The sequence below is a fragment of the Zosterops lateralis genome (assembly GCF_965231275.1).
Source record: "Zosterops lateralis genome assembly, chromosome: 1".
Lineage (NCBI taxonomy): Eukaryota > Metazoa > Chordata > Aves > Passeriformes > Zosteropidae > Zosterops > Zosterops lateralis.
The window spans coordinates 55801368-55816320 of NC_139762.1; the positions used below are offsets into that span (position 1 = coordinate 55801368).

Sequence of the window (14953 nt, forward strand, 5' to 3'; positions counted from 1 at the left end):
AGATGTTTCAGATTCACCGAATTTAGTGTCTGCTCTTTTTTACCTTTGAGAGATAGGATTTGGGAGAAAAAGGCAAAACAGGCCCCAACTTAAGGTAAACAGATAGATTTTATTAACACACACTAAGAAGAAAATAAGAAAAGAAAAAAAAACCACAAATGAAATTTCTAAATCAACCCTTTCTCCAACCACAAACTGTTCGTTTTCTACAAACAATGTAAAGAGGCAAAACTCAGAACTCCAGGTCAGTACCAGTTATAAAACAGTCTTTCATTCTGTCTTTGAGAGAGAGGTCTCTCCTGTCATTTTGGCAACTTTCCACAAGAGAAACAGTCTGCTTGTGGCTTCTAACTCACACAAAAGCAGCCCACCCTTTTCTCCTTGCAGGAGATTCTGCAATTGTGGAACCTCCCATATTCACATAGCCTTTCCCGTGACCACACAGATGGGTCATAATCTCACTATTGGAGTATCACCTTTTAAAAATTAGCAACTTCAAAGGCAAAGGATTCTTCAACTCAGGGAACAGAAATGTCTTCTCACTTCTTTTGCTGGCACAGGGGGCTTCTTCTCATCTCTCTGTTCAAACTTCATATGGGACCACCAAATCCCTCCTTCTAATTCAATATTCACTCAATAAATCATAGATACCTTTGCTTTAAAATTCACAAATCATCTTCCCAGTTCATACTGTCCACAATTTAAAGGATTATTCTAGCGTATTCACATTACAGTCTGTTACCATAACTCATAGGAGATTTTTCAGCCTCGAACCAAGGCAACTTGTCATCTCTTCCACCTAAGAGGTCACTCTTCCTTTACTGACTTGTAAGAATTACAGAGTGATTATAAACATTAATATCTTTCCAACGCTCCTGTAAGAGTGGCATCAAAACAACCTGTAACTAGCCTTGCACCTGTAAATTAAATCTAATGTTCAGAGATTCTCACTGCCTAGCTGGTATAGGATGAATTAACCTGCAAAATTGTTATTAAAAGAAATTTTTTTTGGTGCCACGATAAGGAAAGATATTTCATTGGTGTGAATGAAGGACATGCTATGACTTGCACTCTGCATAAAGTTGTGAACACTGAAAAGGCATCTTGAAACTAACAGTCTTAAATATTAACGTGTTATGTAATAACACTCTACAAAGATTTTTTCAGCTCTTTCTGTTAGAAAAACACCCATCATTCCACAGTCCAGTTGCTGTAAAAAAAAGTGATAGTATCTCTGAATAAAGGAAACTGACTATTCAGTTTAAGAATTTATTTTCACTTAATTTTCTTAATTCGAATTTTCCAATGCATTTAATTGAAGATCTTAAAATGAGACTCTTACTATAATTTTCCCTTGGCCTTCATTGACCATTTTTTTTTTCAAGTATCATCCAGTTACACTAGATTTTGCAGAGATACCTTTAGAAAGACTTTTCAACTAATTCAGAAACTGTAGTTGTTTAAATAAAATTAACAGAAAGGTCAGCATAGATCAAGATGTGGGATGTGCAGCAAAGTTACCTGGCCTCAATTTAAGTAAGAAACTCTTCACCTATGAAGTACAAACCATATCAGCCATCACTAATGTGAGTAACATGGAGATCTCTTTTATCCCCATAGGGAATCCAGGCATAAAATATTTTATGCAACAGCACAGAAAGGCTTATGAACAACTTTTTGGAAGATTAAATATTTCCTTGTCTTATTCCTACTCACTGCAAGTCAGCTCTCCCTTACTCAGTATCTGTTCCCAGTCAAGCCTAGAATATGACTTCAAGAAATCCTAAAAGGATTCTAGTGCTACAAAGCTTTATTATGCACACTTTGACAAAGCTTTGAGGAAATGAATGACCCTAACAACATAAGCCACCTAACGATAAGCAACCACACTTTGTATCTTCATCTGAGCATGTGTATTGTTTTCATTATTAATTAACAGACTGACCTTACGCCAAGACCATACCTTGCAAGCAAAAACCCTTCAGGATTACACCTATGTTCTCCTGCATAATTAAGAACCTATATAATAATCTTAATTTATGAGCCCACAAAAGTCGGAGTTTCTCTGTTCACAAGTGAGGGTGGGTTTTGTTGGTTGGTTCCCTCCCTCCTCCTCCATTTAAAAAAGTATATGAAATCTCAGACTAAATGCATGTGCAAAGACAATGAAATTCAGACACTGATAAAGTCCACTCAAGGCTTAGACATTGCTTTGTCTTACTGGGGTAAATTTAATCTCCTTTTAGAGATTTTAATAGAATAACAAAAGTAAATGAAAAAAGATGAGCAGAGAAATACAACATGTTAATAAGCTGAACTTTATAATACACCAATGAATCATATAAAGCAGAATTTGAAAACACTTCATGTTTTGAACAAAAAATTTCCATAAGTAGTCACTTTGTCAAAATTCTAAATTGAGAATCCATTTCTACATCTTCCCCAAAAGCTACTATGTGTTTCAGAGATGCTTTAGTGATAAATGGATATGATTCATGCCAATTGTAACTATATCAATATTTCAGAAAATAATTGTTACAAATGAAGGAAACTAAGTATGAAGAAGCAGATGTGCCCCATTTGCAGATGTTACATGCAAAAATAGGATAGAGGATGTAGTTTTGGAATAAGGATTGTCCCAAGATCTTGGGATAGACAAATTGGGCAAAAGATCTGAAGTATAGCTTTATCTATGAAATACAAGGATAATTTCTTGGAACATAATGCTACTTATATAACACAATGCCTAATATGCATGCACAACCTGTCAGGTCAATCCAAGGGCAATGATGAGGAGTGTAAGCCTTCCTCCAATGACTACCAAAGGAGGACAGAAGACCCCCCTGGCGACGAGTGAAGCACGTGCCATAAAGTATAAATGACATAAATTTTAGGATTGAAAATAGGAAGGAATATACGGAAAATATTAATGATTATGTATTAGCCTATGGCATATAAATATAGTTTGAAATGTATTCTATGTACGTGAGAAGGGAGAAAATTCCCTCCGTACTCTGACTGGTTTTGCTTATGCTTTCTAAGAAGCTCAATTATACTTAATCACTGCCAAATGTATTTCATCTCAATTAAAATGCTGCTAAAACTTAACTTTATTGCTTATTGAATTGGATATATAGAATTTCATTTTTAACACTTTCATCATTTTTAAATTTGAGTAGGGAAAAAAACCCTCAGTTCATTACCTTTTTTGAATTTATCTTTTAGACCTCTGTGCTGTTTATGCAGACAATTTCCATAAATATACCCTACTGAGCTATCAAAAATGGGGAATATTAGGTAATATAGAAAGAAGAGGCTTCAAATTTACATTCAGAGCAATACAATGTTCATGTTCTATTGTGATGCACCCCACACCCCTAGCAGGTGTTTCCATATAGGGGAAGAGTTTCGGTTTGACATTTTAGGAAGTTTGACTAGAAAGTTCTGTGTTTTTCTCTTATGTAATTGGCTGAGTGCCAGCACAAGAGCATGGATTGGGCTCTGAGAGTGTAACTCAAAGCCTGTTGTTCATCTCATTGGGCCAAGAGCCAAAAAGCCCATCTAAACTGTTAAGTACTAAAGAGGGAGAACAAAGAAACTCCACGCTTTTTTGAGGTGTTGTAGCAAGTAGGAGACTTATCTCTATACTGTGCTCGGCTTTGCCTTCGTTTTTGTATTGTTTTATTTCTTTATTAAAACTTTTTTGATTTTCAAGACACACTTGATCATGCTGTCTCACTAATTTTAGCCACTTCTCGGCAAAGGCTGAACCCTCAGAGATTGATACATTTACACGTGGTTCATTACACTCTGACCACGTGCTAACCTGTATCTATGTTCCCAAACAACATCAACATTTCTACAATAAAATCATAAAAATGTCCACTGAGGTATTTTAAATTATAAATACATTTCTTAGAAAATATTAGCACTTCACAAACAAGCCAGGAATAGGAGTTTCTCAAATAATGAGTAATTACTCATTATAACTTATTCTCTCATAGGTTCCTATACTAAAGTTTTCCAAATGTTAACAGAAAAGTAGGCCCAGAAACAAATGGAAATCAAAAAAACCATTTTATTTTTAAACATTGGTGTTCAGAGTCTATGCAACAGACTAATAAGAAAAGCATCTATCCTGAGAGTTCAAGTATCCTACAAAGCCTTTAAATTTTAGTTCCCTCCTTAACTATAAATATTTTATGTGCTGCTCCAAGCCATAAAAGTAATTTAGATCACCTGCCAAACAGCTCCAGAGCTGTGCTCCTGAGCATTCCAGGAGGGAAACAAAAAATCTCTGCATGCCAGTTCTTATAATTGTTTAGGTGTTTTCTTTAGGTTTAAAAATATCAGCAGAAATGAATGTTTCCTGGTTAAAGGCATAGATACAATTTTTGGTTCAATTATATGCACTTCCCCTGAGTATTGCTTAGCTACACAGAGCACTAGGAGAGAGAGTCGGAGCTGTTGAAGGGCTGCTGGCTTTCTTTGGCAGAGGTGCAAGTTGATGGAGCTTTTGCCACTGGTAGACAGCTTCTTAAAAAAGGCAGCTCCTGGTTCTCCAAAAACTTAAGGTCAATTCACTCCTGCCAGTTCAAACATTTCAAGACCCTGAACTTTTGGATGACCAGGGGAAAAGCTTCAAGAGTGTTGACATTATGGAAGTTAATGCTTCTGTCTATTTCATCAGACAAAAATCACACAGGAAAACTTGATATTTCCATTGGACTTATGCAAACTGACTGCTATAGTTCCTCTCCCTTCCCTGGTGCTTTTGGTCAGCCAATGAACAAAACCATCAAAAGGAGAGTTTGAGCATCAACCTCCCCAGTGCAAAAACCTCCCCAGGTGCAAATAAGCCCAACTTCCATCTGTGAGGTTTTACATGATGACTGGTGGAGTCATTCACATTAGGTGGAGCCATCCATTCAGGAAACAATCACCTATGTGTCACAGAAAATAGCTGATAAACCCCACTGGGTTGCCCAGTTCTCGAGAATTAAGGGTTAATGGACAGTTTCCTTTAGATGTTTTCAAAGCCCACAAGCAGCAACAACATTCGATCAGAAGGTCAGATGGTACTTATTCTAAAGCAATCCTTCCCCTCCTCACCACATTTCATGTAGGTTGAACTAAAGCAGTCAGCAGCTGTTGCTGTGATCCACAGATGTGCTCCTACTGTGCCTTGCTCCCTGCTACTACACAGTCAGTGATGCAGCTAGTGATGTAATTTCCTCTGAGTCAGTACAGAAATGGCATACTAGTAAGGTGTTAACAGAATAAGTATCATGAAAATGTACTGTCCGTGTGACAGCAGGAATGATTCCGGATTCCATTAATGTTTTGACAAGTTTATGAATATTAACCTGAGTATTTTGACCCAGTCCAAAATCTAGTATTTATATACTGCTCACTCAGAATCTCTCCTTATTTTCAGCTGGAAACATTACAGATTATTTCTTGCTCTGCAATGTTATTGAATGCAGCTAAACAAGTCTGTCATTTTACTGCATTTCATCTCCTAAGAGGAACTCCTAAGAGGAGTTGCTGGGATGAGTCAAGGAATTGTTTAATAAAATTTATATATGATGAAGGAAATGGAAGGAAAGGAAAAGGAAAATGTCAAAGGAAAGACAAAACTAGTAACAGTGTATAAAATTTCCCCCATAGCACTTGCTTAAAACAGAACTCTAGATAGCATTTGGAGAAATGAGGGTGGGAAGTGCTTTGTTAGCTGGGCATAATTATCTACTTGGCAATTAGCTAACAAATATATCTATTTAGAAGGTAAGACTCTGTTGTACATAAGACTGAAACTTCAGTTGTGGCAACCAATTGAAGTAAGTTGAAGAGAGTACTTGGCCTAACACAATGTTCATAACCAAAGTGAGGACATCTGCAACATTAGAGAAATACATGACATATTAGAGGCACTAATGTGATAATTTTAATTGTATTACTAACAAAAGCCTGGCAGTCAAAACTCAAGGTAAGAGAAATTTTGGTGATATTGAACACTTCCCTTATTGCCATGGTGCTGTAAGTGACTCTAAAGTAGAACAAACACCAGGCCTGTACTGAGGCATTGACACAATGCCTGCCAAAATTCTTCTGGAATAGAAGCAGAATATAACACTACCTGTTTTGTCAGTTTTTAAGAATAAAAAGCTCCTCCCATAATTATTTTGGTTCTGTTCCCTTGAAGAAAACACTTTGAGGAAGGTGGATGAAATTGTGAAAATTGTCATTATTTTGTAATACTTTGAAAATTATGTTCTCAGAAGATACATTTCACACCATATTGTAGGATACTTAAATAACAGTTATGCAGAACATGAAGAGAATGGAGTGTCTCAGTTTATATGAACACATTCAACTCAATCCAATCACAGAACCATCAATCAGCCATAGAAGTTTCTATTCCTTGATTTTCCAGAAAAAAACCCCCCACCTCTTGTTAATACATATCTCTGGGACGCACACTTTTGACAGATCCATCATATGAATCAAGGTTCAAATGACTTTATTTATTTATTTATTTATTTATTCATTTATTAATCCTAGGAAACATTACAAACCTATCACTAGGGATTACACATTCCAAGCATAAATTTACAGTGCCAAGACCTGAATTCTACAGTAAAGTGAATAGACTTAAAAAAGACTACCAGCTGGCATCCACCTCTGCACGAAAGGGGAAAGTTTAAAAAACTGAGTTTGTATGTCATGGAATTGATAAACAAAGCCTAATAATCATACCAATACAGTTTAAAATGCTGGATTCCAGCTTCACTGTCAGAAACTCCTGACTTCTCCTTTTCATTTACTAAACATATTTTAAACCAAATTAGTCTGGGAAAATCTTTATTCTAACTTTGGTTTCTGGGAAGGAGAGAGACTAATTGTGCTCATGCATGAAGAATGTAGAATAGGTCCCTAGCTATGAAACAACCCTAAGTAATCTGGCACTGTCTTAAAACCTTGCCTCTTACCCATCTTGCCCTTTTATCATGCTCTGACCACTAACTACACAAAAGACCCAAAATTTATGGATTCTTTAAAAAATAAAATCCTTAAATGGCCAGTTATCTTCTCCCTCAACCTCTGACCAAACATATCTAGACAACATAGTGCAGCTTATCCACTTAAAATTGCAAAGTTGCTGATGCTGCTAGGGGCCTCTGGAAATCATTTAGATCAACATACTTGCTAAGAGAGCAGCCAGCTACAGAAATTTGCCTAGAACTGTACTGGGTTTAAATCTCTCCAGGGACGCAAATGCCACAACCTTTCAGTGGAGCCTCTTCAGTATCTGACTGCCTCCACAATAAAAGAAAGATTTTCTTCTACTGAAATTAAATTTCTTTATTTCAGTTTTGCCCATTTCCTCTTGTGCTGCCACTGGATGTCACTGAGAAAAGTTTGGCTTTGTCCTCTTTACTCCCTCTCACCAGGTATTTGTCTGCATAGATAAGAATCCCTCTTAGACTTCTCTTCTGCAGGCTGAACAGTTCATTCTTTCCTAATTCAACTCCTTTTTCAAGTTTAAATTATCATGTCAGTAGCCAATAAAATATACCCTAAAAAGGGAACATGTTAATTTTAATAATAAAACTGAAATATTCTAAAGAGGAAAGTTCCAACAGCTCTATCAATACCTTACTTGTATACATGAAATACAGCACAACTATTAATTAAAGATTAATGCTAGGTTTAAAAGATAATGAGAGCATAATCTATTGCTTTCTAGCAATTTAAAAAACACTCAAGCAAACCAAAAGGCTTTTGAAAAATGTGTGCAAGACCTGTACATCTAATTATGTTTCTAAAGGTCAGGGCTTCCTTATAAATGGAGTATCCAAATACTGCTGAAAGAATGCAGTATTCTGCATCCTAAATATTATTTTAGGATTTTATATTCACATAGACTATAATAAATTATAGATTAAGAGATTTCAAAGTATTTTATCAATTTTACAATTTCTACAAATGATGAACTTGCATTGAACAAGGGAGAAAATGAATTAATTTATCCAACTCTTCTTACTGAGAGATTCTGTAGTACATTTAACAAATGAAAAGGAGAAGTGGGCAATACAGGAGTGAAGACATTTTCCATCTTTATCCTTTCTCACCTAGGTAATGAAATAGATCTCCAGCTTAATCTAAAAGCTCATTCACAGTTCTCTCACATCCATATTTTTTGCCTTGGCAAAAAAAATGGTCAGTGTAGACCTCTCAAGCATAAACAAAAATCTGAGCATCAAAGTAAATTTCATATTACATTTCTAAAAGCAGAATAAATGAAAAGTTTAAACATTACATTAAAAAGGAATAATCAGCAGGCTATGATTTTGAGACTACAAACACGTATACAACAGGCATACATCAGGACTGGTTTTGAGTTTACATACTGGTATGCAAAATGACCAATGTTTATCACTGCAAAACAACAAATTTGACTGCTTTCATTGTGGCAATAGGCAATAGGGTATATTTTCTTATTTCCTATTATCTTTCTGACACCTATTCAGTACATGTATGTGCCTCTACATACTCAATTTGCACACTTACTCCTTACAGTGATTAAATGGAGCGGAAAATCAATGTCTAGAGTGGCTGCTCTTGAAATCAGGGTGCTGTGGTCTGAATGCAAGAGTATGACTTGCCAGGTGAGTAGTGCTAGCAGACACTGATGTTTTTCTAAGAGCACACCCCCTGAAGACCACATAGGAGCTGTTGCAGCACTCCTGTCTGGGTTCACCGTGCATGGTACTTACGTGATGGTGTCAATCATATCCAGTCCCATTTCAACACAGCAATGGGCATGATCTGTTTTGGGCTGGGTCAATCCTGATACACAGTAGTAACAGTCCCCTAGGATTTTTATTCTTCTGCAATGGTTTTCCTTTCATAAAAACAGAATGAGAAAAGTTTTACTATTTACATAAATACTTCAATATCAACAGGGTAAAAATCTTCTCCAATACTATGCAATAATTCAGGGAATCTTTCTGTGATCAAATGAAATAATTTACAGCTCATGAAATCTGGGCTCCGTGTACACAGCTGACACACATAATTGTTTATTTAGTTATAAATAGACACATATATACTGGATGTCAGCCCAGCATCGTTCAGTACACACAGGTTAACACTGCTTAAAGATATAGTTCTGAACAAATGTTATTGCCTTGCCCTCATGCTGGGTTACTATGAATTCAATATTTGCAATGAGACATCATTTCTGTGTGAACCCAAACCAAAGGACTGAGACCAAACCACTGGTGAATATTGGGAAATGTTTGCTTTCTGAGAAAATTGTTTCAAATTCAGTTCCAATTCACCAGGAAATATTGTTTATTTATCTGTAAAGGTACGATCATTTTTGCATTACTTATTCATAAACCATACTTTGCAACACAGCATGATCAGTATAACAGACTTTCAGATGAGAAGCTAGTCAGTTTGCATTGCAATCAAATTTGTCTCCTGTTTGTATGGAGTTTAATTTCTATAGCCAAAGAGGTCTGGCTAAAACTTTCCCATTAAAAAAAAAAAAAACAAAACAAAAAACCACAAAACAACCCCAAAATGTTGGCATATGATAATTGCTACATCCATCTGAGCTGAAAGTTCATTTCTAAACAGAGAGCACATAACAAAAAGCCTTTAAAAGAGCAGTACCTTTAGCTAATAAACTATGGGAAGACTTGAAGAGATGATGGTATCTTTTGTAACTAGACTATGGCAACTTCTACCCATTTAGAATATGGCACAGAGAAGTAAATAACCCGATTAAATGAATCCAACTTACAAAACTGGGATTATTTCAGTAAGCACCATGAAAAATTAAGTATTATGAATATGATGGGAGGGGATTCACAAAAGTCTGATTCTTTTCCCAGCACTGTGCAATATAGACTTGACTTCAGCAACACAGAAAGGGAAAAAAAGGAAAGAGAAAAAAAGAAAAAGAAAAGGCACAGAAAAGGAAGGAAAAAAAAAAAAAAAAAGGATGTAATTTCAAATTTCTGGAAAAAAACCCTAATCATAGAATCATACTTGTTCAGCTTCTCACGCAGGCATATATTTTCATCCAGTCTACAAGAATTAAAGCCCTTCTAAGTTAACCATATTCTTCACATCATTACCCACATTCCAGCTCACAAACAATAATTATGCCTGCAGTGATCCTTTTCTCTCTGACATGTCACCATGTATACCAGCATTTGGGGCTTGTTGCTACACACACTTCCTGCTGCAGGCATTCCCAAGCCTCTCTTCTTTGTAAATGGTACTCAGTATTGAACAAATACTATAAAATAAGAACTACCTCTGTTCATGCATGGAAGAAGGCACTGTTTGGGAAAGCTGGCTTGTCTACTTCTTTTTATAAATTAAGCAGCAAATTCAGACCTTAAATCAAAGAAGAGAGCTGTCTTTTTTTTGGGTATGCTTAAGTAGGAGAAAAGGCTTTTCTAGTTATGACTACTTAACGTGTGTTCTTCTATACAGGCGGATTTTGTTTTGCTTAGCCTACATAAATGGGAACAGAAGTTTGATCACTACCTACAGTGCTTAGTGACTGCAAAATTAGAGACTTAAAGAAAAAAAGAATAAAATAGAACACCAAAGACCATACATGTTCAGGTTCAGCTATTTAAATGTTGGGGCAAAGGGAAGAGATTTTTTAGGCATGGACTTACAGATGGCTTTATAGTTTCAGGGCAAGGCTTTGACATCCTTGCTATATGTCAGACTTCAGCTATGGTGAGATCTCTGGATACTGACTGGGCATAGTTGCAAATTAGTACAGGAGCAGCCCTACATGCAGCAGAAGAGTGGAGTTATATGGATGCATTGGCAGCACAGGAAATAGTTCTGGAGCTCAAAACCCCTGCAATGCCTCTGTGGGGGAAAAAATTGCCCTACTCCCTGAAAAAGATTTCGCTAGCTCAATATTTTTTTCACATATTGAGGAGAAGTTGCAGATAGAGGGAAACCACTAAATGGCTCAGTTTTCACTGAAATAGCATTAACTCTGGGGCAAAAAGGTGAGCTATGAGGACTAAAGAAGGAGCACAGATGAATCTTTTAGCTCTGCTGTTAAGAATTTCATCATCGGGGCCAGGCAGTGACACAGAGGGGCATAGTCACTCTCCCTTACAGATGTTCAAAGAGACAAAAGGAATATTAGTGACTCTCAAGAAAGGAACCTTCATAAATACCTGTGGATTTTTTTCCCCCTTCATATTTGTTTTCTCTATCTCTTTCTTCTTGGACTATCAGTCACTTCATTTGGAAAGCCCCATTCCAACAGCTTCCTTTGTTGGAGGAATCCTATGAATTGTCTTTATCAGGTAGGCAAAAGAGATCAAATTTTGAGTCCATATTAATCAGCATGGCATTATGTGTTTCAGGGGAACTACACTAATTTATACCAGCTGTCCTTCTTATCCGCAGGGACCCAAGACATAATTTAATAATCCAGGCTAACCACATGACAGTTACAGACATTTCTTAGTTACTATTATATGAAATGACTGCTGGGGGAAAATATTCAAAGCATCTCTAAAACTCCCTGAAGACAAAAAAGAACAATGAAATGCATTCCTTATTTATCTCTCTTCACAAACCTAGAACTTCATTCTGCTTTCAAAGAGGTCTTGAGAGAGGACAAAATAGGATTTACCACTGTTACCACTACATCTTATTTCTGATGTGTGTAGCATGTGCAGCATATTTAACATTTATAGCTCTTTCTGCCAAAATGCTGTTAATCTCAGTAGAAAATTGGATTAGAAAGCTTTGAATCACTCTAGAAGTTATCATTTACTACAGATGTGTGTGCACATGCAAAAGACTTGCAGAAAGAATTGTATCTTCTGCTACATCCTTTGAAGATGAAATTATGCCTCTATTCAATTCTATTATAGTTGTTTATTAGATTGGGACAAACACATTAAAGCCTATACATTAGCTATCATACAGTACAGATAATCCATCCACCCATATATATGTGCATATGTGCATGCATGACACGCAGATACACAGTTCTGCAAATTTACCTACACCCTCTTGCATATATGCACAGCATATGTGATAAAGGCAAATTTTAATATTCATTCCCTGCAGTACTAACCAGTGTGGCTCAGACTGATAGTTGTGGGCCAGATACCAGTTTTGAGCTCCCCCCTTCCAAAAGGTTTGAATACAGACCAGAATAGGTCTAGGTCCGCGTCTTCTACAGAAGGTATCTGGCTGCTGATACCTATTTCTGGCATTACTAATCCATTCCCTCCTTTAAGCAGAGATAGAGTGACTGTCTTACTGATCTAAGTGCCTTTGGAAGAACACAGTATGGTCTTTGGATATTATGGAAATGATGAACAACGAACCACCCTCTTTCAAGGTCATAAAAGAAAAGGCAGCAAATTGGATGGTGTTAGTTGGAAGGCTGTATAAAGTAATATAATGTATAATGTAATATAATGTATAATGTAATTAAGCAATGCTATACCCAGTTATTAAGTTCAGTGCATGAAAGGAAGAGATTCTTCATAAGCAATCACTTCACATTTTTTGACATTTATACTTTCTTAATATATTTAATTCTCTTCTAAAGTTAAGTGAAACATTAAAAAAAAATCTGTTTTTTTTCTCTCAGCTGTAACAGTTTTGTGCATCAAAGAGCTTTAGAGAAAAACAAAACTGAAAGAACTCCACGGAAAATATAACAGAGTGAATATCTCCTAGATATTCAGGATTCAGTAGCAGTATTCTCAAAAGACATAGCTAGGTGCAGAAAAAGAGGAAAACATGGGTTTAGGTTGACATGAAAAACTCTTTAGAACTCTACCTCGATACCCCTTTGAAATTTTCAGTTTAAAATCTTTTGCCCCTTTGTCCTACAGACCCTTGGTAAAGTCCTTGCTGACTTCTTTTATAAGGCCCCTTTCATATATTGAAAGGCTGCAGTAAGATTTCCCAGGGGCCTTCTTTTCCAAGCAACCTTCCCAGTCTTCCTTCAGAGGAGAGATGTTCCAGCCCTCTGATAATTTTTGTTACTGTCTTCTGGACCCACTCCAAGAGATTCAGGTCTCTCTCATGCTGAGAGCCCCAGAGCTGGATGCAATTTTCTCACACCATCTGCAATTTTCATTAATGACAGACAATAATTTCACTTATCATATTTCTTTTTTCTTTTTTTTTTTTTTTTTCAGTAAAACAAAAGAAATCTAGCAACATGGTTTCTGTGAGTAGCATCCAAATCTGTTTTAATAACTATATTGAATGTGGGCCACAATGTGAGAGATTACTGAAGCCATCTTCTCACATAAACCTCATAGTCAAATCTTAAGTATAATGAAGTGACATGGATGTTACCACCAGCTCTATTATACTGCAGTGTGCCAATAGTGATAATACACTTATGAAAACTGATCAATCTATTAGAAAACTCCATTGAATCCTATCAATTACTACATACATATTTTAACATTTTTCCCCCAGATTTTGAAGTATGGGCTTAAAAATGGAAATGACCATTTTAATAACCTTTTAATGGAATAAATCCTACAAATAGCAACTTCACAACTAACTTTAGTTCTTGTATATCTGCTAGACCCAGCATAAAAAGCCTTGAGAATGAGCTAACTGCAATACTCCATAGAGTTTGATTTAGCAGAGTAATGGAGACATACTTATTGCAATAAGAGTTAGCATAGACTTAACAAGAAGAGTTTCTACAGTGGCAGAAACTACAAAAAGAAAACAAATGCAGTATAGGAAGTGCCATAGAAAATTACTTGATAGGCTCTGATTGAGGAAAGCTGGTCATCGCCAAATGAGTATTTATTTGTAAGCTTTTAATTTTGTAATGTGTTTTTGAAGTAATTAGAAATTTTCTACCATCACAGGAGCCACATTATGTATGCACAGATGTAGAATTATTCAGGATAGCTATAAAAAGGACGATATTCGTTTCAAGTGCTTTCCCTCAATTTTATTTGCAATTATATACGCTGACCTAAAATGACCTTTCGTCTACATTCTTATTCTTACAATAAATTCTTTCCTTACTTCACATGGAGTGCAATTTTAAAAAACTAGAATGTTAAAATGTTTTTATTTCTGGAGAGTGAAAACCTATGCAACAATCATATATATTAATTTACTCGGAAATGAAAAAAAAAATAGCAAAAATATTTTTTACAATCATGACTGACACGCATGCTTGTCTCCTTCCTAGGTTTTATTAAGCATCCTTTCAGATTTTGTCTTTTTATGAAGATATATTCCAGGAGAAACAAGCCTAAAACAAATACAGTATAAAATGCTGAAAAAATAAGCTCTAAATTTCAGGAAATGGTTATTTTTCCAGATTTCAAAAATAGTTTTCTCAATGCTAACTGTGCGACAGGTTAAAACAATAAGTGTTAGTACATATGCCCACACTTCAAGCATCTGAGGCTGATTGGAACAATCCAATACAGTCCTGTAAAAAGATGCAAACTTCAGATTTGCAGTATATGAAATCAGGAACAATTTGCTAATTTCAAGCATATAAATTATGATAAGAATTGTGACAAAGAATTAGCCTACCAAGCACAGTATCCTCTTACCTAAAATATACTGTATAATAGGCAAGATCTACTCTCTGGGGTACTTGCCCATTTATATGTTCCTACAGTACTTAGAGTGTGTATTGTTAATTTTTTCCCTAGAAAACTGTCCCCAGACACTTACTTCAGCTTTGCTTCATGCACACATTGTTATTCCCTGATCCTATAGAGTTACAGGCATATTGATTAAGAACACTTTCATTTAAGAAAATTTACTTCCTTAGGTCTCTCCAGGAGCTGTCTCCAGATGGCTGTTCAGAACTGGATTTGAAACTATGTGGTCATCTGCCTCAGTGGGATCCTGTGCCTGTGCTGACTTTCAAGGG

The 14953-nt window shown here is 36.0% G+C and overlaps 1 protein-coding gene across 1 annotated transcript in view; it reads right to left on the bottom strand.

The window, feature by feature from the left end:
* The window catches only part of ADCY1 (adenylate cyclase 1), a gene marked incomplete at both ends in the record, with an annotated part of 149345 nt that overhangs the window by 49520 nt on the left and 84872 nt on the right, over window positions 1-14953 (bottom strand). Inside the window, one exon of the mRNA XM_083860552.1 lies at window positions 8781-8908. Coding sequence (XP_083716678.1) covers window positions 8781-8908 — 128 coding nt within the window. The remainder of the gene's footprint in view (window positions 1-8780; window positions 8909-14953) is intronic.